A 24,457-nucleotide genomic window follows, 5' to 3' on the forward strand; every position below is an offset into this window, starting at 1 on the left:
TGCTCCACAATGGAAATCAGCATTATGTGCTCCCCCTGCTTTGGACTTTACTGCTGCATCTTCCTTTCCGTGCCATAGAGTTTAAGTGCAGCACCTTAGGCCTTTAAGGTGCAGTGCCACGGGATTTTACTGGCTATGTGCATATTTTGTGGTTAATCGTTATAAGCATCCTAGATGAAAGGAAAAACCCAAATCTTCCCATTGTATTCACCCACAACATGTACTAACAAGTAACTGTAACTGTCTGGAAATATACAGCACCCAGGGTGCTCCTACAGGGTTCTTCAAAAATACAAGTTATGCAATCAGGCTGCCCTAACTCTGCCATTTCTTAGCTGCAGGTCTTCAGCTTTAGACCTTTGGGCAATGCACTTAACCAGTGAGTCTCAGTTTTCCCACCTAAAATATGAAGATAATGACAAGTATCACTCTGCAAGGGTGGTTTGGAGGGTTAAAGCACAGTTAACATATAAACATGGACATTAGCAAACACTTAATATAGCTGCTATTTTATCATCCCAATGGCCAAAATGCTGCATATCATTCCTAATATGTGGGCCTTTTCAAACAATCTAAGAGGCACCAAGGATTTATTGTTATTCCTTTACTTAATTTTCCCCATGAATTATATAAGCTTAGTTATATAACTTTTATTATATATTCTAAAGAAGTAGCAAAGGCATAATGTTCACTGACACAATAACATGTAGTTCATTAGCACCTGTATAGCCCAGACGTGAATGTCAACCATTTTATTAATTTTTTTAAATTTTTTATTGTCTTTTGTACATAGATCATAAATACATTCATGCCCATTTCAGTGTGTTGATTATTTGTACAAATTGGAGTGTTTACATCATACTAATCAGCATACCTTTCATCTCATTTACCCAATTATAGCATTCAGACATTTATGTTCTACACACCATAGAACCAACTTGTACTTGCAATGCGCTCCATAGTGGTGGAATGTCAACCATTTTAGAACAGAGCTCATTTGCATGGTACATAAGGTTTGTGCTGCTGCTGTGACTCTGCAGACAAGCAATTCAAAGCTGGCCTCCCAATTAGTAGCATCAGAATCACCAGGGGAAGTTTAAACGAAAGAAAACTACAGATTCCTGTGCCCATACCTCAAAAATTCTGATTCAGAAGGTTTGAGGTAGGGCCTACGAATCTGTATTTTTCACAAGTTCCCTGGGCCATCTGTATGTATAACCAGGCTCTGAACCTCTGATGCAGGGCAGGGCACAGTCCTTTCTTGAATGGATCTGAGTGGCTGAGAAGAGTGAAACAACAAAGTTAAAATATGCTAAATTTTTTTAGACCCTGAAATTACCAAGTTGGTGGTGGGTGTTAAAGTTTATAATAACAGCATTTCTCCAGTGTGTTCATGGCTTGAGAGAGGTATCAATTTTCCCCAAGTCATGAATGGCCTTGTTATCCAGAAGTTCCATCTTCTGGTTGCTTGCCCTCATGGCATTGTTGAGCATTGCTCTAGCCACAGTCTCCACAGGCACAGAGTGACCCCTGGCCCAAGATTCTGGTAAGCAGCCAAAGAACTTTCTAACCAACCATTCACCTGGGCGAAATTCTTGTCTCTCACATAATAGAACCCTAAAGGGAAAAAGAAAAGCGGAGGAAGAGATGGTGAACTGCATTCAAACCACAGTGGGCACCATTGAATGAATCATGTCCCCTCAAAATTCATATGTGGAAGCCCTAACCCCAAGCATATCTCTCCTTGGAGATAAGGCCTTTATGGAAGTAAATAAGGTTAACTGAGGTGTTGAGGAAAGGACAGGACTAACCCAACAGAACTGGTATCATTATAAAAGGAAGAGACATCAGAGATCAGTCTCTCTGTACACGCACAGAAGACAGGCCATTGAGGGCACAGCAAGAAGGCGGCCATATGCCAGTCAGGAAAAGAGGCCTCAGCAGCCCCCAACCCTGCTGGTACCTTGATCTTAGACTTCCAACTTCCAGACTATGAGAAAATACATTTCTGTTGTTTAAGCCCACTAGTCTGTGATATCTGATCATGGATAGCAGCTTGAATAGACTAACACAGTGGATATAAAGTTTTATTTGGTGCATAAACGTGGGAGTCAGGTTTGTAGTGTAGTTTAGGCCAGGCATTTCTGGAGGGCTTGTTGACCAGAGTCCAAGTTCCTCGAACCCCTCAGCAAACGCCTAATGGTCTATACAGGATCTCTGGAGCCTGCTCAGGGCCAGGATTCTAGAGTCTTGTTGACCACCTTCCAAGATCCTGTGGCCTCCTTTTTACTGGGCTGAAGATGGCCCTATTGTTACCCGGTGGCAGAGAACAGAGGGCCTTGCAACCAAAGATTACTATCGCCCGAGTCCTGCCCAGGCATAGATAGAAATCACTGAAGCCAGTTAGGAAAGTTTATCCCCAATTTGCAAAATTTATGTTGTAATCACATGGTGTGCCTACATGATTTTCCCTTCATTTCTCTTTTTGTGATTGTTCATGATCATTTGAGGCACCTTGCTTTGAATAACTCAAGTTTAGGCATTATATTGTCAAACTTGATTTATGATTTGTGATTGAATAAAGAGACCTGTGGGAGAATGGCCTGGTGCTGCACTTGCTGGCTGCACTTGAGATGCTGCTGGCTTAGTGTACACCTCTCACAGGCTCCCATCAATTATTTCACCTGAGATCACTGAGTCTGAGTTTTTCCTCATGTCAACTGCCCTCAGTACAGATCCCAGCAAAGGCTGTGGGGACCCAGACACCGCCTCCCTCCCACCCCAAGACAGTTTAAAAAAATAAGGCGGCAAATGCTACCCAGGAAGTTCTAGGCCAGGCATCCTCAAACTTTTTAAACGGGGCCAATTCACTGTCCCTCAGACCGTTGGAGGGTTGGACTATAGTTAAAAAAAAAAACAAAACTATGAACAAATTCCTATGCACACTGCACATATCTTATTTTGAAGTAAAAAAACAAAACGGGAACAAATACAATCACACTGCCTCATGTGACCCGCGGGCCGCAGTTTGAGAACCCCTGTTCTAGGCTATTCTGAAGCTGGCACCACCATCTACTCTTTCTAAGTCAGAAGATGTGTGCATCAGAGAAGCAGTCTACCTCCAGCCAACCTCTATTTACCTTAGATATCTTAGCTGTCAGCTTCTCCAAATGAAAAATTAGTTGAGGTACTGCTAACAGTGATACTCTCAGGCAGCATGAGGACACTACTTACCCAGGCCTAAATATTGAGTAACGGTCAAATTTTAATTCTTCAACCCTGGCTTCCACTTCTCCCTATTAAGAAAAAGACAGACAAACCACATGTTCAGTATGTAATCAAGACTAACCCACTCACAGAAAGCTTAAGAGAGAATAATTGGCAGTTTTGAAGCTAATCTGCCCTTGCAGGGTCCAATACTCATGAATACCCTTATCCAGAATTTTAGATTCCAAAGAGTGTGGGAAGTTCAGGAAGAGACCATGTAATCCTGATATACAGTACAGAATTTAAAAAGATCCATGGAATAAGTGAATGGCTATATGGTCAGTTCTCTTATTTTAGTGATATAAAAACATATCCAGAGAGGGTAAAGGATATGTCAGTCCAACCATGAAAGAATATCCTCCCTTTAGTTCAGAATTAGTGTTGCAGGATAGCCAGACCTTAACCTTTATTTTGGGTTTACAGTCACTCCAATGGGTTAGAAAACCCACAGTCCCACTATCTTCCTTACTACTTAGCAAACCCCACAAAATTTCTAGACTGAGATTTAACTGAAGTTTGTCAAAATAAAACATGAATTTTCATGCCAGACATCTCTGGAAACACATGTCAGAAGAACACAAGTCAGAGGCACCTCCCAAAACCTTGTGAACTAAAGGTCACACACGTGCTACTCCTCCCCCCCCTCCATCTGTACTTTACTTTGTCACATCCTGGAATCTCAGACAGCTATTTTTAAATATTTTATTCTTTCTAATTGGTAGTTCGTAGTACATTCACAGAGTTATGCAACTTTCACCATAATCCAAGTGTAAAATATTTTATCACCCTGAAAAGAAATCCTACACCATTAGCAGTAACTCTCTACCCCCTCCTCCGGGGCCCTGGTCAACCACTAGTCTCTTTCTGTCTCTATAGATTTGCCTATCTTATACATTTTTTATAAATGACATTGTACAATTTGTGCCCTATGGCCTTTTGTGACTGGCTCCTCTCGCTTACAAAGTTTTCAAGATTCACCCCTGTTGTTCCCTTTTTTTTTCAATTTGAAAGCAGTCAACTGTTTATTAACTGACCAGATTACAAAAACAATCAGGGCAGATACCTTAGTTCATTCTTCTAATAAGCCTATTGATTTGATCTTCCCTGTTACCCCGCATCTCCACCTTCTACAAAGTGGGTTGTTTTTTTCTTCATTCCCCCCCATGGAGATGATAACTTAAAGGGCCACAAGAAGTTATTTGCTTCTTTGAAGCGTTTTCCAACAGTATAGATCTCGTGAATCAGATGCTCCATGCAGATGATGCCATATTTACCAAGAGATCGCACAATCGAACTGTTATCAGTTAACGCAATTCGTTTCTTATTGATTTTGCCATAACCACGCTTGTGGATTAGCTCATTTACTGACTTCAGATTTGGGTACCCCCATGCAATATATGGTTCTACAATCCTCAGCATGTTAATGGAAGCCTTGTTGAGCTTAACAAAAGTTCCATTGAAGATCTGGTGAAGGCGAAGAAGTTGCAACACTTTTCGGACCTTTGGACTCACACCATTGATACCTCTGATCCTGATGACAAATGCCAATTTTGGTTCTGCAGGTACATAGAAGTTGTCAGCTTTTCTTGCCATCCTAGCCATCTGAATCTCAGATCTGTACATCTGCCTATATTCTTTATGATAATGCTTAGCTTTTTCATAGATAAGCTTCCTCCTTGCCTTTTGAAGCATCTTTTGGGCACACTTCTTTCTCAGACGCTTGATCTTCAGCTCTGCAAAATTCTTTCGCTTTTTCTTAAGGGTTTCTGGCACAGCAGGAACCTTCTTTTTCTTCTCTTCAACAGCTGCCATGCTTCCAGCCAGAAAAAGAGGAACTGTTGTTCCCTTTTTAACTGAATAAATTCCATTGTATGGATATATCTACCATACTTTATTCATCCATTCATCAGGTGATAGATATCTGAGCTGTTTCCACTATGGCTATTAAAAATAATGCTACTATGAACGTTCACACACAAATGTGAACATACACTTCTTAGCTTTTTACAAAAATGTGTTTTTTCCTCTTTAGCAGTGTGCATAAAAAAGTGAACATAGCAGGCTGAGACTGCTATCCTTAGAAGGGCCCGTTTGCAAGGGTGGCCCCTGGCTTGTGCTTCACTTACTGTGCCTAAACTATTTGTACAAACACTGTGGTTTATACTGAACAATTGCTTTTCTTCTGGAGGTCTGCAGTTTTTGCTAGGTTGAGAGTGCCTCAGTGACTGGTTCCCATAAAAATCCTGGACTTCTGGGTTCAGGCGACTTTCTCTTCCAGGCAACATTCATTCCTAGAGAAATAAAGCACATCGTGTGCAAAGTGCACTGGGAGAGAGAGGCCTCTTGGAACTTTGTACCTAGTTTTCTCCAATCATTACTCAAGGCACCTTTTCCCTTTGCTGATTTTCCTTTGTACCCTTTCATTGCTATAAATCATAGTTGTCTATATGCTGGGTCCTGTGAAACCTTCTAGTGAATTAGCAAACTTGGGGGTGTCCTTGGGGATCCCCCAACACCAGCAGACTATAAGTTCCTTGAGGTCAAGGACTATACCCCATAATAAACTATCACATACTCTGGAAAGTACCTTCCCCTGGACAGATGAGGAAACCAAAGCGCACAGACACTGGGAAGAGAAGACACAAGGCCCGGCCAGCGCTCCAGGCTGCTCTCCTACTCTTCCCACAGCGCCAGCAGTGCTCAGAAAAGAATGTGATGGACCCGGTTTGACCTGTCATTGAGTAGAATAAATGTTCCTTAAGAATAGTTTCTAAAGGCTCAGTGGCTATAGCACAGTGGTTACAGCACTGGCCACAGGCACCAAGGGTGGTGGGTTGGAACCCGACCCAGGCCTGCTAAACAATGACAACTGCAACAAAAAAAAATAGCCAGGTGTTGTGGCGGGTGCCTGTAGTCCCAGCTACTTGGGAGGCTGAGGCCAGAGAATCGCTTAAGCCCAAGAGTTTGAGGTTGCTGTGAGCTGTGATGCCATGGCACTTGTACCGAGGGCGACATAGTGAGACTTGGTCTCAAAAAAGAAAAAAATTTCTAAGATTGGGTAGGAGATGGACTATTCAGGAAAAATCATCTTTCACTCTGGGACAGACCATGTGGTCGTCATTTCTGTCTTTTTAATTGATTCATAATCCCATGCTGCAAATAATACAGGTCAACTCAATAAATGCAGGTCTCTTTCCATTTGATCAGCTTTATTAGTATTTGCTGAGGCTCTGTCATGGCCCAGGAGCTGTGCCAGGTGCTTCACATATGTTAGTGACAAAGGCTATTCATTACACAATGGCTTCAGCACAGACCCTGGAATCAGAGTCCCAGCCCAGTCCCTGGTGATCTTACTATCACGATACCTCAGTTTCCACACAAATGCACATAAAAGCCCTCAGAACACTGCCTGGCTCAATTAGTGTTAGCTATTATTTTTTTCAATCTGGATGTTTTAACCCAGTGAGTTGTTATTATAACCCAGTGAGTAGGCAGTAGTGCCTTTAAAGATAAGGAAATATTGTACACACATTTTCTTTCCTAAAAGATGTTTAATTTTGCCAATAAGAGCCACAGTCCTATTTGGTCCTTTCTCAGAACCCACATGTTGTAAGTATTTTGAAAAACAAAAGGCGTTTTTCCTTTTAAGAATTGTTCTACCCTGGGTAGAGTGCCATGACGTCATAGTTCACAGGCACCCACCATAGCACCTGGCTATTTTTTTCTATTTTTAGTAGAGACAGGGGTCTCACTCCTGCTCAGGCTGGTCTCAAACTCCTGAGCTTAAACAATCCACCCACCTCAGCCTACCAGAGTGCTAGGATTACAGGCGTGAGCCACCATGTCTGGCCTCTTCCATTCTTGATTTAACTTCATTGGTGGCTTATTGAACTGCACCTGGCTTAAAATACTATTTAAAGATAGGTGAGAGATGGTTCAGTTGTAAGCCAGGTGAAAAAGATCTGCAAATTTTCATTATCACAAGCTGATTATGAGCAAATAAATGATAAAGATGTTTAGTAAACATTTATATCTCATTTTAAAAAATAACATAGTGCCCAGAGTGTGAAAAGTTCAGTATAATATCAGTGTAAAGTCACCCTTAGCAAAGTGACCGGGCTGAGGAAGGGAAACAGAAACCAATAAAGAATAGAAGGATATTGCATTTACATAACAATAAATTTCATCTCAAGGTGAGAACTTTTACCAAAACAAGAAAGAGTTGGCTAATCAGATGGTAAACTCCCTAGTCCTGAATATATTTAAGCAAAAGCTAGATGAACTTCCCTAAAAGTATTTTACATTGAAAAGTCTTTGGCTGAATGACCTCAAAGTCCCAGCTTCCCAAATTGGGTGCTTCTAGGAGGCTCAGAGGAAAAGCTGTGGCCTCCTGCAGTGTCAAATTAACTTGAAGTACACAGATTTACTTTCAAGTTAACACAGGTAAGTACATACATTTAACTTTTTTTAAAATAAATAAGGCTATATATAGTACTGAGTATAGCAAAATGTGCATAAATTATTCAAACATAAAACACAAGAAAGTTGAGCTTGTGACTAGCAGATGACTTCACACTAGATGTCCCCTAACATCCAGAGAAATAAAAGTTCCTTCCTCTCAGACATTAGGGAAACTGAGAGAAAAGTTTGAGAATCACTGCCTCTGAATCTCTTCCGATGCTAAGTTGCCATGTTGACCATTCAAACCCAGAGCTGCCCCGTCTCAGTCCATTGATTACAGGACAATTAATAATGGGATGGACATTGGCAATTACCTTTCAAATCACTCCTGTTTACTAAATATAGCCTTGCAAAAACAGTTCCTGTGGCTACAAAACCAAGCATAATAAGATGTATTTAATACCTTTTTGTATTACATAGTATTTTGTATTATTTAGTACTACCATTGGACAGGGTTCTCCAAAGTATATGACAGATAGAAACATGCACAAACCTTAACTTGTAGAAATAAAAAATTGCTCGACTTATCAGCTCCTATGGAGGACAGCAAGTTGAAATGTTTACACCCTCCAGCTTTGGCCAGCTCTGCAGATTTCAGCACATAATCTCGGTCAACACGTACAAATCCCTCCTGTGGGGGAAAAGGATATAAGTTATTTCCAAAAAGCTGCAAGTTTATCTTAAGATCATTACTTGGCTTGAGTAGAAGGCTAGGAAGCCTAGGAGAATGGGAATCTAAATAAAATGCATCCAAGCAATACATTGAAAGTCAGGTTCAGACCCTGGGAAAGGCTCCAAATATTGTCCTCAGGACGGATATACCTGCATTAGAAGCAAGGCCAGACTGCAGTGAAAAACCAAGGAAGATGACATTGAAGCACAGACACCAAACAAACCCACAAGGAACAAAGGGAACGACAAGATAAAACTGGGAAACTAGTTTTAGTCACACATTTCTTTGTCTTTTCTTTTTTTTTTTTCTTTTTGAGACAGAGTTTGAATTTGTCACCGGAGTGCAGTGGTGTCATAGCTCACAGCAACCTCAAACTCCTGGGCTCAATGAATCGCTTGCCTCAGCCTCCCAAGTAGGTAGGACTACAATTGCCCAACACAAGACCCAGCTATTTTTTAGAGATGGGGTCTCACTCTTGCTCAGGCTGGTCTTGAACACATGAGCTCAAGCAATCCACTCACCTCAGCGTCCTAGAGTGCTGGGATTATAGGTGTGAGCCACCTCACCCAAACCTTTGTCTTTTCATAACTTTACAACCTTCCACTTCTTGTTTACTCTTCTTTTCTGTGCCAACTCTAACATAGTAGGGTCTCAAAGCATGATTTAGGACACTCCCCAGACACCAAGAAAGCAAAGTCTATTTAATTTCTAATTGTTGTGTATGCTTTGCAACATACCTATTAGTAAGGAATGCATCTTCAAATTTGTTTACTGATGGGTATATAATCAAAATTGTTTGCAAAGACCTGGTCTAGACTCAGTCCAGTGAGGGCAGTGGCTGGTCTTTCTTCTGAACTCTTATCTCAGTATTGGTACATGCCCAGAACATGGTAGGTGCTCCAAAAATATTTGAATGAATGAGTCAAAGTCCAATGGAAGAGAGAAAAGGCAAAGTCATTCAAGGAAAAAAAACAAACAAACAAGGGCAGCGCCTGTAGCTCAAAGGAGTAGGGCACCAGGGCCCCATATGCCGGAGGTGGTGGGTTCAAACCCAGCCCTGGCCAGAAACTGCAAAAAAACAAAAAACAGAACTAAGTGGCAACTGCAATAATCCAGATGCATTTCCAGGGCCTATCTGAAAGACATATGCATTTCCAGGGCCTATCTGAAAGACATGCACCTTCACTCAGAAAAGGTAACTCCACATAGTAAGAGCCTCCAGGACCACCATACATTCTGGCATATTTAAATTTCAGATAGCCGAAAGTCTACTGAAACTGAACATCATAGGTACTGACAATTCTAGAAGGAGGTCTTACAGCAGTGGGAATTCCAAATCGGAAGATGGGATTACTGTCCCAGTGACTTTTTAAATAAAAATTTGCTCTGCAGAAGTTACTGAATCTACATTTTCTATTTGATATGGCAATGCTTATCTTTCCTACACTATTGGAGGAGGACTTATAAATATAACTAGCCCCTTCATTGTATAGGTGTGAAGCAAAAGCCAGTGATCAGGTGAACTACTCAAGTGCAGATCTTGACCTTCTGAGCAGTGCTCTCTCCACTGCACCCAAGTTCCATTTCATCCTACACTGTGTCTAGCTGATGAAAACAAATAATCTCTAATTGTGGCTGGCAGAATAATGGCCCCTCCAAAATGTCCACATCCTAATCCCTACACCTGTGAAATGCTGGTTCATGTAGCAAAGGGGACTTCCATGACAGATGGAATTAAGGGTGTTAATGAGTCCTTGAAATAGGGCAATTAGTCTGGATTATCCAGGTGAAGTCAATGTAATCACAGGATCCTTAAAAGTAGAAGAGGAAAGTGGAAGAGGCCACTGGAGTGATGCAAAGTGAAAAGGGCCCAAAGCTTACACTGCTGACCTTGAAGCTGGGAAGGTGACCCGGTGCCAAGGAACAAGGGCAGCCCCTGGAAGCTGGAAAAAGTAAAGAAATGGATTCTTCCTTCCACACCGCACAAGAGAACTTGGCTCTGTCAACACCTTGATTTAATCTCACTGAAACCTGTGTCAGACTTTTAATGTGTAGAATTCTTTTTTTTTTTTTGTAGAGACAGAGTCTCACTTTATGGCCCTCGGTAGAATGCCATGGCATCACACAGCTCACAGCAACCTCCAACTCCTGGGCTTAAGCAATTCTCTTGCCTCAGCCTCCCAAGTAGCTGGGACCACAGGCGCCCGCCACAATGCCCAGCTATTTTTTGGTTGCAGTTCAGCTGGGGCTGGGTTTGAACCGGCCACCCTCGGCATATGGGGCTGGCGCCTTACCAACTGAGCCACAGGCGCCGCCCTAACGTGTAGAATTCTATGATAATGACTGTGTTGTTTAAAGCTACTAAGTTTGAGGTAATTTGTGAGAGCAACAGTGGAAAACTAATACAGAATTCAATTTTAAAATATCAAGCCCAAGCAAATTTTTAACTATATTGAAGCATATCGTGAAAGAAAAGTAAGCGTAAGTATAGAGCTTAATAAATTTTGATGAACTGAATGCCCTCTACAGCCAGTTCCCCAATCAAGAAATAGAGCAGTGGTTCTCAACCTTCCTAATGCTACAACCCTTCAATACATACAATTCCTTGTGTTGTGGTGACCCCCAACCATAAAATTATTTTTGTTGCTACTTCATAACTGTAATTTTGCTACTGTTATGAATCGTAATGTAAATATCTGATATGCAGGATGGTCTTAGGCGACCCCTGTGAAAGGATCATTCGACCCCCAAAGGGGTCGTGACCCCCAGGTTGAGAACTGCTGAAATAGAACATTACCATTACCCTAAAAACTTCCCTTCACCCTCCTTTCTCATCACTCACTAGTCCATTCTTAACTAAATCCATGACCTGGAGGGCAGTGTTATTTTTTTTGCCTCACTTTATACCATACTGTTTTCTGCCTTATTTTTTCTATCTTTATTTATAAATAGTATAAATCTCTTTACCCAGGGGTCATCACCCTCTCTTTGCAGGAGGATACTTTGACTTTCAATCTTAAATGACAGACTTGCCAATCTGTCCTACATACTGATTCAAATTCGTGTTGTTGCTTTTTAAAATCAGTGTGAAGTGAACTGTTTTAAAACTTATTAAAATACTCTGAGAGAAGTGATTCTTCTCAGAGCCATTCTCCAAATAGAGATTTTTAGATGTGCTAAAAGTATGCCAAGAAAACAACCCAGAACTACATAGGAAATTCTAAAATAACTGAATTTCTCTTCCGTATCTATTTCTTGCCCTCACTCCAGTTCACCAGAACTCTGATTTTAATAAGTATCACTATTCACAATTAAATAACACCAATGACTAGTGAAATGAACTCAGCTCTGTTGTTGTCTGACACAATGGGTTGGAAGGATTGTCATAGTTGTCTCTGTTAAAAAGCTTTTTCTTTCATCAGCTTCTTTAAAAATAAGGGAAAGATTCAACCAATCACAAGTCCCTAGACCGACGCTGTCCCTCTCACTTAATCCAGAGCCAGTAAAGGGATAATTTGATTAAACTGAGACCCTAATTTATTTGGCTTTAGTTGTGGATCAACCTCTCCTTAATAGAGTGCTGTCGTCTCCAATTGTTTGATGAAAATTAAAGTGACATAAATACCATGGGACTTTCTCAATCTGATTAGTCAGTGAAGGCACATCAATACCATCCCAGCCATCAGACGCTGGCGTCCTTCCTTTCACCCGCCTGGCTAACAACTGACAACAGCCCCTTGAAGGACGAGCACCTCGCTGTTGCAGAGACCCCCTCACTCAGCCTGTCATCCCTGCTCAATGGGCCCTGTTGACAAGGTGCCCATACCTTTCTCCATTGCTGTTCTCTGGACAAAGCTAAATATTGTTTTATTAGCAATCAATGGCTGTTAATCCAAAACAATTTCACAAATCCTCTGAGCCCTCAAGCTGATGATAGATACACATTTTTCCAAGCCCACTAAATTTTGAATTTCACTTCCTTCACCCTGATGGCGTGGCCTTTTAGCTGGTGAATGAAACTCAAAGCAAAAGGGTCAATAGCTTTCAAGGACTTCAAAATCAAACTTAAGTATGGGTCCTGGTGACTGACTAGAAGGTATCAACACATACCAATTTTTTTGGAGAGAGGAAGAGGCCATTTGCAGATGGAAGCCGCCATCTTTGAAACCTTATTCACACCTTTTCTTGTTCTCCAACAGCTCAAATTTAAAAAAATGGAAAAACTAAAAGAAGCTACTTCAGATCCCAAAACACCATTTTTGGAAAAATTGTTCTTCCATTTCCCTAATCATATGGCAAGAGAAAAGACAGACTTCTCTTCTGAGAGGATTAAGTCTATTGTTTTTGTGTCTTTATGGTTCCATAGCCAGTGTGCCTTACTCTAAGCTAGGAATAAAGTGTTTCTTCTAGAAAAAAGAATTAAGTTCCCATTATAAATTTCCTTTCTCACCCACTTGAAAGAATAAATACAGCGTCCTATGACTCAGTAGAGAATAGTCTTAAAGGCTCCACTAACACCAGGAGAAACAAATTCCCAAATCATTAATATTATTATTTTTTTTTTTTTTGCAGTTTTTGGCCAGGGCTGGGTTTGAACCCGCTACCTCCGGCATATGGGGTCGGCGCCCTACTCCTTTGAGCCACAGGCGCCACCCCCATTATTTTTTAATTTTTAAAATTCAGAGCTACTTAGTATTTCTTCTAATCTTTTTTACCAATGCCTGAATACTAGGAATGACACTGTGGCGTAAGGACAACTCATCCTAACAAGGTACAGTATTTCAGTGCAGACTGGTAAGACAGGTGAACACACCGGATTAACTCAAGAAGGTCACAGGCTCCAAGAAAAGAGGCTCTATCATTCATAAACGGTCCCACTCAGCCCTACTTTCGCTTCAGGTTCTTTCTTCTTCAACTCCCTTTTCAACTGGACCCTACGCATTGACCCAGAAAACAGATGCTGACTAACTGATAGTGTAATCTGAGGTCTCCTTTGATTGTATCTTGGAGGGCATCTGTACATTTGATGTATGAGGGCTGACAATTAAATTCACAAACCCATCCTAGAAAAAGTGCTGCCTACCTCATTGCTAAGCGTCTCTACAGTCACCTTTGAAGTACTCCCCTCGGGAAGGGATACCCTAATGCCAGCGCCCAGTCTACCCTTCAAAACATTTGGAACTCTCTTTTCTGGAATGACTATCAGAACTATCATCCTACCAGATCTGACAATTAAGTTCACAAACTCGCCACCAGGGGCTTACACTGGCAGTGCTGTATGAATAACTTGGTAAGGTTTCATAACCTTGGTATATCAGTGTCTCACAGCTGTGTTTGGGTTGACATGTGCCGGTGTCTTGCTGAGTAGCATTGTTGTTGCTGGGTGTTATTACGTGCCATACAATGACAGCTCTGATGGTCATTCCAGAAAAAGCATGATAGACTGCTGTGAAAAGTATACTAGACGCTGCTGTCAGTGCACAGCTTGTCAAGGAGAGAACCTCAAAGGTGACGCTGGTGATATTCAGCAACAAGATATATTAGCACTTTTTCTAGGATGAACTTAATTGTCGAACCTTATACAGTGGTGGGAGAAAGACTTTGGTTGAAGAGCTCTGGATAGAGGCAGGTGGATTGCCTCAGCTCAGGAATTCAAAGACAACCTGAACAAGAGCTAGATCCCATCTCTATCCAAAAAAAAAAAAAAATTGAAAAACTAGCTGAGGGTTGTGGAGGGCACCTGTAGTCCCAAGTACTCCAGAGGCTGAGGCAAGGGGATCACTTGAGCCTAAGAGTTTGAGGTTGTTGTGAGCTATGATGCCACAGCACTCTACCCAGGGCAGAGTGAGAGTCCGTCTCAAGAAAAAAAACTGAAAAATAAAAAAAAAATTTTAATTACATTAAACTAGATTAGACAGAAACTGAAGATTCCTGGGTCAGTCTCTATGTTCTCAGACAATCTTCCATTTGAGGCATTCTTTCCTCTATGTTTCATAAAATCAAAGACTTTGCCATTGGAAGGAAGTTCAGCGTCACTTCCAAGCTAACTGGCATACCCACAGCTCCACAGTTACCTGGAAGCCAAACAGGGCCTATGATCTGGGTCCCTTGAACCATAGGGTCTCTCCACTTCACAAGTCTTCTTGTAGACATCAAATAAAACAATAAATTAGAGGTTCAGTGCCTGTAGCACAGTGGTTACAGCACCAGCCACATACAACAAAGGTGGCAGGTTCGAATCCGGCCTGGACCAGCTAACAAACAATGACAACTCCAACAAAAAATAGCCAGGCATGTGGTGGGTGCCTGTAGTCCCAGCTACTTGGAAGGCTGCGGCAAGAGAATCGCTTGAGCCCAAGAGTTTGAGGTTGCTGTGAGCTACGATGCCATGGCATTCTACCAAGGGTGACATAGTGAGACTCGGTCTCAAAAGAAAAAAAAAAACCAATAAATTAGAACAGGGGTGGGCAAACTATATATGTGTGTGTGTATATATATATATACATATTTTTTTTTTTTTTTTGAGAGTCTCACTCTGTTCCCTGAGATAGAGTGCTATGACCTCAGCCTACCTCACAGCAACCTCAAATTCCTAAGTTCAAGTATCGATCATCTTGCCTTGGCTTCCCAAGTAGCTAGGACTACAAGTGCCCACTACAATGTCTAGCTAATTTTTCTATTTTTGGTTGAGATGGGGGTCTTGCTCTTGCTCAGGCTGGTCTCAAATTCCTAAATTCGAGCAATCATTCTACCTCAGAGCCTCCCAGAGAATGAGGATTATAGCCATGAGCCACTGCACCCAGCCAAAATAATAATTTTCAGGTTGCTGGTCTCTGTTGCAACAACACATTGTAACATAAAAGCAGTCATAGGTAATACATAAATTAATAAGCATGGCTGCATTCCAATAAAACTTTATTTATGGATGTGAAAATGTGAATTTCTTATATTTTCCTATTGCATGACTTATTATTCTTTTGAATTTTTTAAACCATTTAAAAACACTTAAATAGTCTTAGTTTGCAAGCTATATAAAAATAGGTAGCGGGTGCTATTTGGCCCACAGGCTGTAGTACTCAAACCCCTGGATTAGAAGAGAATATCATCAGGACCAGAATCCATAAGATAAAAAACACCTAACGACATCATCCATCAATAGAATCTAAGAACCTAGACCGCTGGAGCCGCGAATAGGTGAGGAGACAAACAAAGGTGAAACCACCTCAACCCATCTCAAACTCACTAACCAAATTCTTCTTTTAATACAAATAAGGAGGAATGCACTATTCCCAGTGGCATTTTTGAATTCTGCTCTTTCCAAGCCAATGTAGATATGGTTTTCAAAGGGTATTTCAACTTTGAACTTCACTAGTATAAAAGTTAACCCCAGCACCTCCCAACAGCAGACCCAAGGGGAATGACAGGGTTGGCTGAGTTAGGATCTCCCCAGGAGCCTACTAAAAATACAGAATCCAGGCTTCCAACCTCAGAGAGTCTGATCCCGTAAATCTGGATTAGGGCCAAGTCAGGGGGCCATGCATTGATTAGACAAGTATGGCCCACAAATGTGAAAAGGAAGATTAGCATCTAACCTAACTAGCTACTACTAAAGAAATGGTCTTCCAAACAGCTGAAGAAAGGTAACAGACCTATATCCCGAGCACCAGTTTCAACCGAAATTTAGGTAGACTGAATTTAATGGGTTAAATTGTAGCCTCCCCGTGCATATGCTGAAGTCCTAACCCCAGAATCTCAGAATTGACCTTATTTAGAAATAGGAGCATTGCAGGTGCAATTAGTTAAGATGAGGTCATGAAGAATAGAATGGCCCCTAATCCAACAGGACTAGTGTCCTTATAAAAAAAGAAAATACAGACATGGACACAGGCACTCCAGAGAAACATGATGTGAAGAGACACGGAGAAAAGGCATCAAGGAGAGAGCCCTGAGACTGAGTTGTCCTTCACAGAACTGAGGATCCAACCTCGCTGGGACCTTGATCTCATAATTCTACCCTCCAGAATTAGTTTATTACAGAGACAATAAATTTCTGTTGTTCAAGCCACCCAGGTTACAGTATTGCTAGAAAACTAAAATGCTACAGCTCAAAGGGAAATCATCTGGTTACTCAACAGCGAGACAGAATTTCCTGATGTTTCTCTACTGCAGACTCAGATTGCTAAGGCAAAAGATGGGGTGATCTAGTTATAAAACAGCTACTGAATGACACTAGGTTTGCCACCAGCTTTGCAGTCTCCATCTGATAAACTATCCAGTATGCTCTTCCACAGACAGGGCTTCTGACCCAGAACACCAGCTGGGAAAAGCCTAGAAATCCATGTCCACCACCACCCCTTTCCAACAACTTTTGTTTCCTAGCCACATGTAAACTGTAGTCTCTTCTAAACTGCCAAAGTTATAACAACCTCCAAACTTTATATTGCACCTAATGCAAATTAGTTTTACAAAAAAAAAAAATAAACAAATAAACCTTTTCTGGTGGATGTATCAGCTTACTTTCTGCCACTATCCTCTTAAACCATTTAAGTTCTAATTCATTTCTGAGACTATTTGGCTTAGGAGTTATCCCTTGTTTACTAATGAATTTCATTTATGTTTTTCAAACTGATTTTAAAAGAGAATAAAAGGTAACGAGTAGCCAGAGATCCTGGATAGTGAAGATTTTCTATTCCTCTGCTTAAAACTGCATTACACAATTTGAATGCAACAAAGCAATACAGACTTTTTCCTGGTGCACCCTATTAATGAGATTTGCCTATGTCATGAAAATCAGCTGCTCTATGCCTAATGCAGTGTTTTGTTTTGCTGAGTCACCAATGAAACCAGGTTGGTGCTTGAGACAGTGAAAACTGCAGTGTCCTTGAATAAAAGTTTTTCAATGCTTTTGGAGGACACACTGCCTACAACAGTCCCTGGGACAGAAATGACTGTCAAAGCTGCTGAGCAAGAATATGACCCTTTCCAGAAGAGACAAGGTGCCAATTCTTGGGAAAGTCGAAATTCTCTATAACCTACAGTTCCTAGCCTAGAGATCAAAACCAAGCTGTCTTCCAGGGTGAATATGCAGAATTGCAGAAGATGTGGAAATACATCATGACTGAAAGTGGAAATAAACTTTTTCTTTGGATAACCAGAAGGCTTAGAGAAATTCACCTGAGTGTATAAACCAGGTTGGTATAAACCAATACTTCCTAACCATATGCTCCCCAACGATTCAGATGGATAGGCCTGCTATATAAACCTAAGGTAGGTGGCCCTGGCAGAATCATGTTCCCATATACTTAATAGACTTATTCAGCTCCAGAAAGTAAATTCTGCCAGAGGGACAAACTATAGCCACGGTATAAATTAAGATATACCTATATTAATACATGCCCAGAATCTATGTAGTAAACTACGACTTCTAACTATGTAGTAAACTATGACTTCTGGACAGCAGCTGACTCAATTTAAGACAGCATTAAAAAGAAAATAAAATGTGTGTTAGAAACAGATTTGCGTCAGTGAAGGCTGAATCATTACTGGGAGTGAATCATTGCTGAAGGCTGAGTCATTGCTGGAGGCTGACTGAATCGTGCCTCTGTGTTCTGATATTCTATCCCAAAAGTTTCAAGCTTAGCGTGAAAATAAGTTGAGGTACATCATTTAAGTGAGAGAGAAAGTGTCAAGCTTCAAACATTTATAAGGGGGTGGGGGAGAAGCTTACTGCTAACAGCATGAGTCAATTTTTTTTTACTCAGACATCATAGTTGGCCTTAGGGCAAGTCAGTGATAACAGTATTTGCAATAGGCAAGATCATATAAATATTTATGATGTCTCCAGCACTTAGGCCTGAACTCATGGAATACTCTGAAAGACAAATTTATCAGTGCTATTTAAAGTATTGCAAAGCTTATGGCAGCACATGGAATCTTAAAAAATAAGAGCTTATTTACATTTAAAGATTGAAATAAAAGGCACAAAGAAAAAGAGCAAGAAAGGATTCCTTGACATTACTGGCCTGCAAAAAGAGAATAGGGCATATTGCTTCCTTACCGCTCCGGCTTTTTTTTTGGTGGTCCCCAGGCAACAGAATCCAACATCGTGACCTTGAAAGGCAGAAGCGTAGTCATCCAACTTTTCAAAGTCCACTACTTCTTGATTCTAGACAAGGGCACAGTTGTATATAACCTTATGTTATTTTACACACAAAAAACTCGTCTAAATTTAAAGGCTAAACTATAGAACTTTACTGAAGGGTCTGTTCACTTAACATCAAAATAAGCAAATTCATTTTCTTCCACCAATAAGCAATGAATCTGAATTGAAAATCAATGATGCCCACATATACCCACAGTACAACTAGACTAAGGCAATCCAGATATCTAAAATCAGGTTTTCAATTGTAATTTCTCTCCAGAAAAATAAACCTATAGCTCACCAGGAAGATCACTGAGGTATACTGTGGGATCAGGAGATGGTATTTGGCATCTCAAAGACCTAGGTTCTCATCTTGGGCTTGCTACTTACTGGGCACGTAATTGTGGCCAAGTTATTGATCATACACCTTAAGGTTTTTTTTTTTTAATTTTATTTATTTATTTATTTATTTTTTGTAGAGACAGAGTCTCACTTTATGGCCCTCAGTAGGGTGCTGTGGCGTCACACAGCTCACAGCAACCTCCAACTCCTGGGCTCAAGCGATTCTCTTCCCTCAGCCTCCCGAGTAGCTGGGACTACAGGCGCCCGCCACAACACCCGGCTATTTTTTTTGTTGCAGTTCGGCCGGGGCCGGGTTTGAACCCGCCACCCTCGGTATATGGGGCCGGCGCCTTACCGACTGAGCCACAGGCGCCACCCCACACCTTAAGGTTTTTTCAGCTGTAAAATATAGATGATAATCTTTTCTTCAGTCCAATCTATAAACTACTGGCATTAGAATTAGCAGGAGGTTATATGATAAAAAGGAATATTCCTGGGCCCCACCTGAATACTCTGAATCAGAATCTGCATTTTAAACAAGCATCCACAGTAATTTCCTGAAATGTAAGAATTATCCACCTAGTTTTATAAGTTGACAGTAAAACTTAAAAGAGAAAGCTTGAGGCTGGGTATAGCTCAAGCAGGTAATCCTAGCACTTTGGCAGGCAGAAGCAGGAGCATTGCTTGAGGTCAGGAGTTTGAGACTAGCCTTAGCAACCCCATCTCTACAAAAAATAGAAAAATTGGCTGGGTGTGGTAACTCACACCTGTAATTCCAACTATTTGGGAGGCTGAGGCAGAAGGATCGCTTGAGCCCAGGAGTTTGAGGTTACAGTGAGTTATGATGATGCCACTGCACTCTCGCCTGGGCAATAGAGCCAGATCCTATCTCTAAAAAAAGATGAAAAAGAAAGAAAACAAAAAGTTGAGAAGCTCTCATCATCCAGGAGTTCAATAAAATGTTGGTTTACTCCCATCAATTCTTTCAAAAGAATTTTTCTGGCACTGCACACAACATTGAAGAAAATTAGGTTTTCAGAAAGTGCCTGGTCAAAAGATGTGCCAACAAAACTCAACTCTCTAAACAGGGATCTTAAATTCAGTGTCTAATGACCATGAGTGTCTGACCCAGCCCATGAAACTGTACTGTGAAAACCACATATTACCTGTCTAATATGCAAAGATGTCTAAGCTGCAATGATGTCTGTTTTAAACAGACAAGTCCTGATGGACCAAAGATATTCACAAAATGACCTGAACACAGACCTGAGGGAATCGGGAACATTTATTTTCAAGACCAGGTGTTATTTAGAATGCTCCTCTTATGAACCTGTAAGACCAAATCCTGTAGTTGTGGCGTCTCAGGATCACACGGTCTTGGTTCACAGTTTAAGTGGAGAACAGAACCTCAAGGAAGCTCACACTTCAGATATTTAGGGCAGGTATTTTAGGAGGTTATCGCCAGATCAAAGTCAGGTGTACCATTCACTTAACCATAACAGTATAATTTACAGTGAAGAGAGTATTCCCTTTGCAGACACAAGTTGGAGACGTCAGGCAAGACAAATTCTTTAAAGTGAATAACCCAACTCTTACAGTCATATAGACCTTTCTCGCTCTGGGAAGAATTTTCGAATTCACGGACAACTTTAGTGATAAGTGCACAGAAGACAAAACAAGCAAAGTGACTGAGGAAACTGCCACAGTTACAAGACCATCCCTAGAAACCAGCTTGTATGATCCTGAAAACCGTGTTTTTCTGTCTCACCAGCCCCCATTACAACCTAAGCCCAGCTTGATAGGACGGAAATGGAGAGAAAGGCTTTGCTCCAGGCTACACAATGGCAGGAAAGAGCTTGCTAGACCGGCTCTCACGGACCAAATGTGCCCAAATGTTGATGCCTTCCCTGCCTCCATCCCTGGCAGGGCAGTGTTCTGCCGTTAAGCATGACGTTTGCTCGCCTCGCTGAATCACTGGGGTTACACTTGAAGCCCAGCTCAAATACCCACCACATTTTTATAAGCTTCCTCATCGAACGTGAGTTTCCTCCGGCCAATGAGCGTGACTTTGGAAAACAAGCGCTGTTCCAGAATTTGTTTTAAGAGCACTCTGCCGGTTTCTCCACTGGCGCCCAGAATGAAGACGGATTTATTTTGCATCCTGAAGTCTTCCCGAAGCTTCGGTAGCGCCTCTGTGTCGTCCATGCTGGGGAAATAACATCCACAGGCGCTGGTGTTAGGACGTTAAGGGACTGTGCGTCCTTACCCCGGGGGAGTAGGGCTGTTTATCTGTTCTGGAGAAAGCTGTTATTCTCCGCAGAAGCCGCACGGGGGAAAGCGCCGAGCCACCTGCGAGCGCGGCGCCTCGGCCGCGCCCTCACCTGAGCCAGCAGACACTGGGGAAGGGGCGGGGGCTGCAGGCGCGCCCCGGTGCCACGGACTGCTGCACCACAGGGGCCCCTTCCCCCACCGCATCCCGGCCGGGGGAGGAGGGTGGGCCCCGCTCGGCCCTCTACCCCGGGGGTTACCTGGGTCCAGCCCCCGGCCCGGCGTCTTCACGCCGCAGTAGGAACAGGGCAGCCACTAGCGCAGCCGCCGCCACGCTCAGCGCCACCTGCCCTGGCATCAGGGCATCCCCCTACCCGCAGGTGGCTGGCCCTCCCCGGGGAGGCCAGAGGGGCCAAAGGTGGCCTAGCCGGCGCCTACCCGGCTGCGTCTTCCGGGTGACTTCGCCTGGACGCTGCCTGGCCCCGCCCAAAGGGGCGGGGTCTGCAACGGCCCCGTGGGGCCCCCAGGGCGCCAGGAAGGTGCCCCAAGGGCACGTGCCTGGCGGGTGGGGGGGGGAGGGAGCCCTCTCCTTAAAGGGCAGGACCCTGTGGGACCTTCTCCCGGCGCTGTTCCTCACCCTCTGGACCAGCTCATCCAGGCCCAGGCAGTAGACATCCCAGACTCGACCTTTGCTGGTCCCTCAAACTAATTTCAATTGGGTGTTGAACATCTTCATCTCAAATTCACCCCACCAAAAACAATCCACCTCATCCATCCACCACAAAGAGGACTAAAACTAACCTATTCCTCGCTTCTCTTCAGTGTCATTGTCCCTATATACACACAGTCACGCTCAAGCACCCCCTAGCCCCCTACCCTACCCCCTGACCCCCAAGGCAGAAATGGGGCCATCTCATTTGGCTGCTGCTTCTTTCTTTTCTTTTTTTTTTTTGCAGTTTTTGTGGGGTGTGGGGGGAGAGACGGGCTTGAACCCGCCAAGCCGGGTATATGGGGCCGCTGCCCTACTCCTTGAGCCACAGGCGCCGCCCTCATTTGGCTTCTTTCTCCTGGTCTTTCCACATCCCAAATTAATCACCAAGTTCTGTCATCCCATCTACCTTCCAAATATTTTCCTCATGTAATTAAGCTCTCAGCACGTCTCACCAGTATAACTGGTCTCCCTGCCCAGGTGTTGGCCCACTTTGATCTCCTACGTGGTTGACTAGACTTTCCACACCTGAGTCTTCGGTGCAAGCTCTCCACGGCGCAGATCAGTAGTTTGGATCATAATTATCTACACTAGGCTTGTCCTGGATCTGGGAAGTCCTAGACAGGGTTGGAATGATAAGCAAGAATCTGAACAGTAGATTAAGTTGTGAATATCGGCCATTTGGGGGCCCCACCTCCCAATCTGGATGCCAAATGAAACATTCTCTCTTCCATCTCCTTGGGAGTTATTGTATTAACATGTAGGCTTGACCTAGCCTCAGCCAAGTAGATACTCCCGCACAGGTTTCTCGCTTTTGGAGGTGTGATGAAAAGATGCAGTGAAAGCCTGAGACAGACTTCAGTTGGGTAAGGCAAGGACATTGGATGGTGGCATGAAGTGTTGCTAATTTGTTTCTGAATCGTGAACTGCTAGTGATTGTCTTGCTCCTAAAACATCTTAGCCTGTACTTGTCTTCTATAGCTAATGACTGTCACCTCTATATTGTACCTCACAAAGAAAAAGGACAATTTCAATATGCAAAGTTTATTCTCTTAAACTTTGTTATAAAAGCATTCCAACTTGAATTAGACTTGGAACCCACCCAACTTTGTTGGGGTGTTTTCCTGGGTCTCTCAAATTTGGCTTTCAATAGCTCAATTTATAATCACCAAGATGTGGAAACAACCTAAATGCCCATCAGCCCAGGAATGGATTAATAAACTGTGGTGTATGTATACCACGGAATACTATGTAGCCATAAAAGATGGAGACTTTGTATCTTTTGTATTAACCTGGATGGAGTTGAAACACATTCTCCTTAATAAAGTATCACAAGAATGGAAAAGCAAGTATCCAATGTACTCAATAGTAGTATGAAGCCAGCAAACAATCTAATAACCGCAGGAGAAAAACTCGATTCAATTGAGATGGAAGGACGGGAAGGAGGCGAGAAGGAAAGGGGATGGTGTGCTCCCATTGAATGGGCACAATGTAAAATCATGTGGCACAGCTCCTGGGTTCAGGACACAACTACAACACGGACTTACACGGACTTTACCTAACAAATGCAAACATTGTAACCTAATTGTACATTAATCTGAAATAAAAAATAAAACTAGGTCGGGCGCAGTGGCTCACACCTATAATCCTAGCAATCTTTGAGGCTAGGGCAAGTGAATCACCTGAGCTCAGGAGTTTGAGACAAGTCTGTGCTACAGCCAGATTCCATCACTACTAAAAATAGAAAAACTAGCTGAGTGTTGTGGCGGGTGCCTGTATTCCCAGCTACTCTGGAGGTTAAGGCAAGAGGATCACTTGAACCCAGGAGTTTGAGGTTGCTGTGAGCTATGATGCCTTGGCACTATACCCATGGTGACAGAGTGAGACTCTGTCTCAAAAACAAATAAATAATATGGAGAAAAGGGAACACTTCTACACTGCTGGTGGGAATGCAAATTAATACATCCCTTTTGGAAAGATGTTTGGAGAACACTTAGAGATCTAAAAATAGATCTGCCATTCAATCCTATAATTCCTCTACTAGGTATATACCCAGAAGACCAAAAATCACATTATAACAAAGAAATTTGTACCAGAATGTTTATTGCAGCCCAATTCATAATTGCTAAGTCATGGAAAAAGCCCAAGTGCCCATCAATCCACAAATGGATTAATAAAGTGTGGTATATGTACACCATGGAATATTATGCAGCCTTAAAGAAAAATGGAGGCTGTACCTCTTTCATGTTTACATGAATGGAGCTGGAACATATTCTTCTTAGTAAAGTTATGTCAAGAATGGAAGAAAAAGTATCCAATGTACTCAGCCCTACTATGAAACTAATTTATGGCTTTCATATGAAAGCTATAACCCAATTATAACCTAAGAATATGGGGAAGGGGTAGAGGGAGGGGAGGGAGGGGGGAGGATGAGCAGAGGGAGGGTGATTGGTGGGATTACACCTGCGGTGCATCTTGCAAGGGTATATGTGAAACTTAGTAAATGTAGAATATAAATGTCTTAACACAATAACTAAGAAAATGCCAGGAAGGCTATGTTAACCAGTGTGATGAAAATATGTCAAATGGTCTATAA

At 42.3% G+C, this 24,457-nt stretch overlaps 1 protein-coding gene across 2 annotated transcripts; it reads right to left on the reverse strand.

The window, feature by feature from the left end:
* Positions 1-1,156: 1,156 nt before the first annotated feature.
* Positions 1,157-21,657, reverse strand: HTATIP2 (HIV-1 Tat interactive protein 2). Of its 2 annotated transcripts, none has more exons than XM_053561282.1 (6): positions 21,591-21,657; positions 20,895-21,090; positions 18,459-18,566; positions 8,222-8,359; positions 3,235-3,296; positions 1,157-1,617 (listed from the first exon to the last, which is right to left on the reverse strand). In XM_053561282.1, exons 2-6 carry the CDS (start codon positions 21,087-21,089, stop codon positions 1,392-1,394), a joined length of 729 nt encoding a protein of 242 aa, XP_053417257.1. In that variant the 5' UTR covers position 21,090; positions 21,591-21,657; the 3' UTR covers positions 1,157-1,391. The 2 variants fall into 2 exon arrangements, with proteins under 2 accessions (XP_053417257.1, XP_053417256.1); XM_053561281.1 differs by lacking the exon at positions 21,591-21,657 and adding an exon at positions 21,413-21,575.
* Positions 21,658-24,457: the final 2,800 nt, after the last annotated feature.

Source organism: Nycticebus coucang, chromosome 14 (assembly GCF_027406575.1).
Source record: "Nycticebus coucang isolate mNycCou1 chromosome 14, mNycCou1.pri, whole genome shotgun sequence".
NCBI lineage: Eukaryota > Metazoa > Chordata > Mammalia > Primates > Lorisidae > Nycticebus > Nycticebus coucang.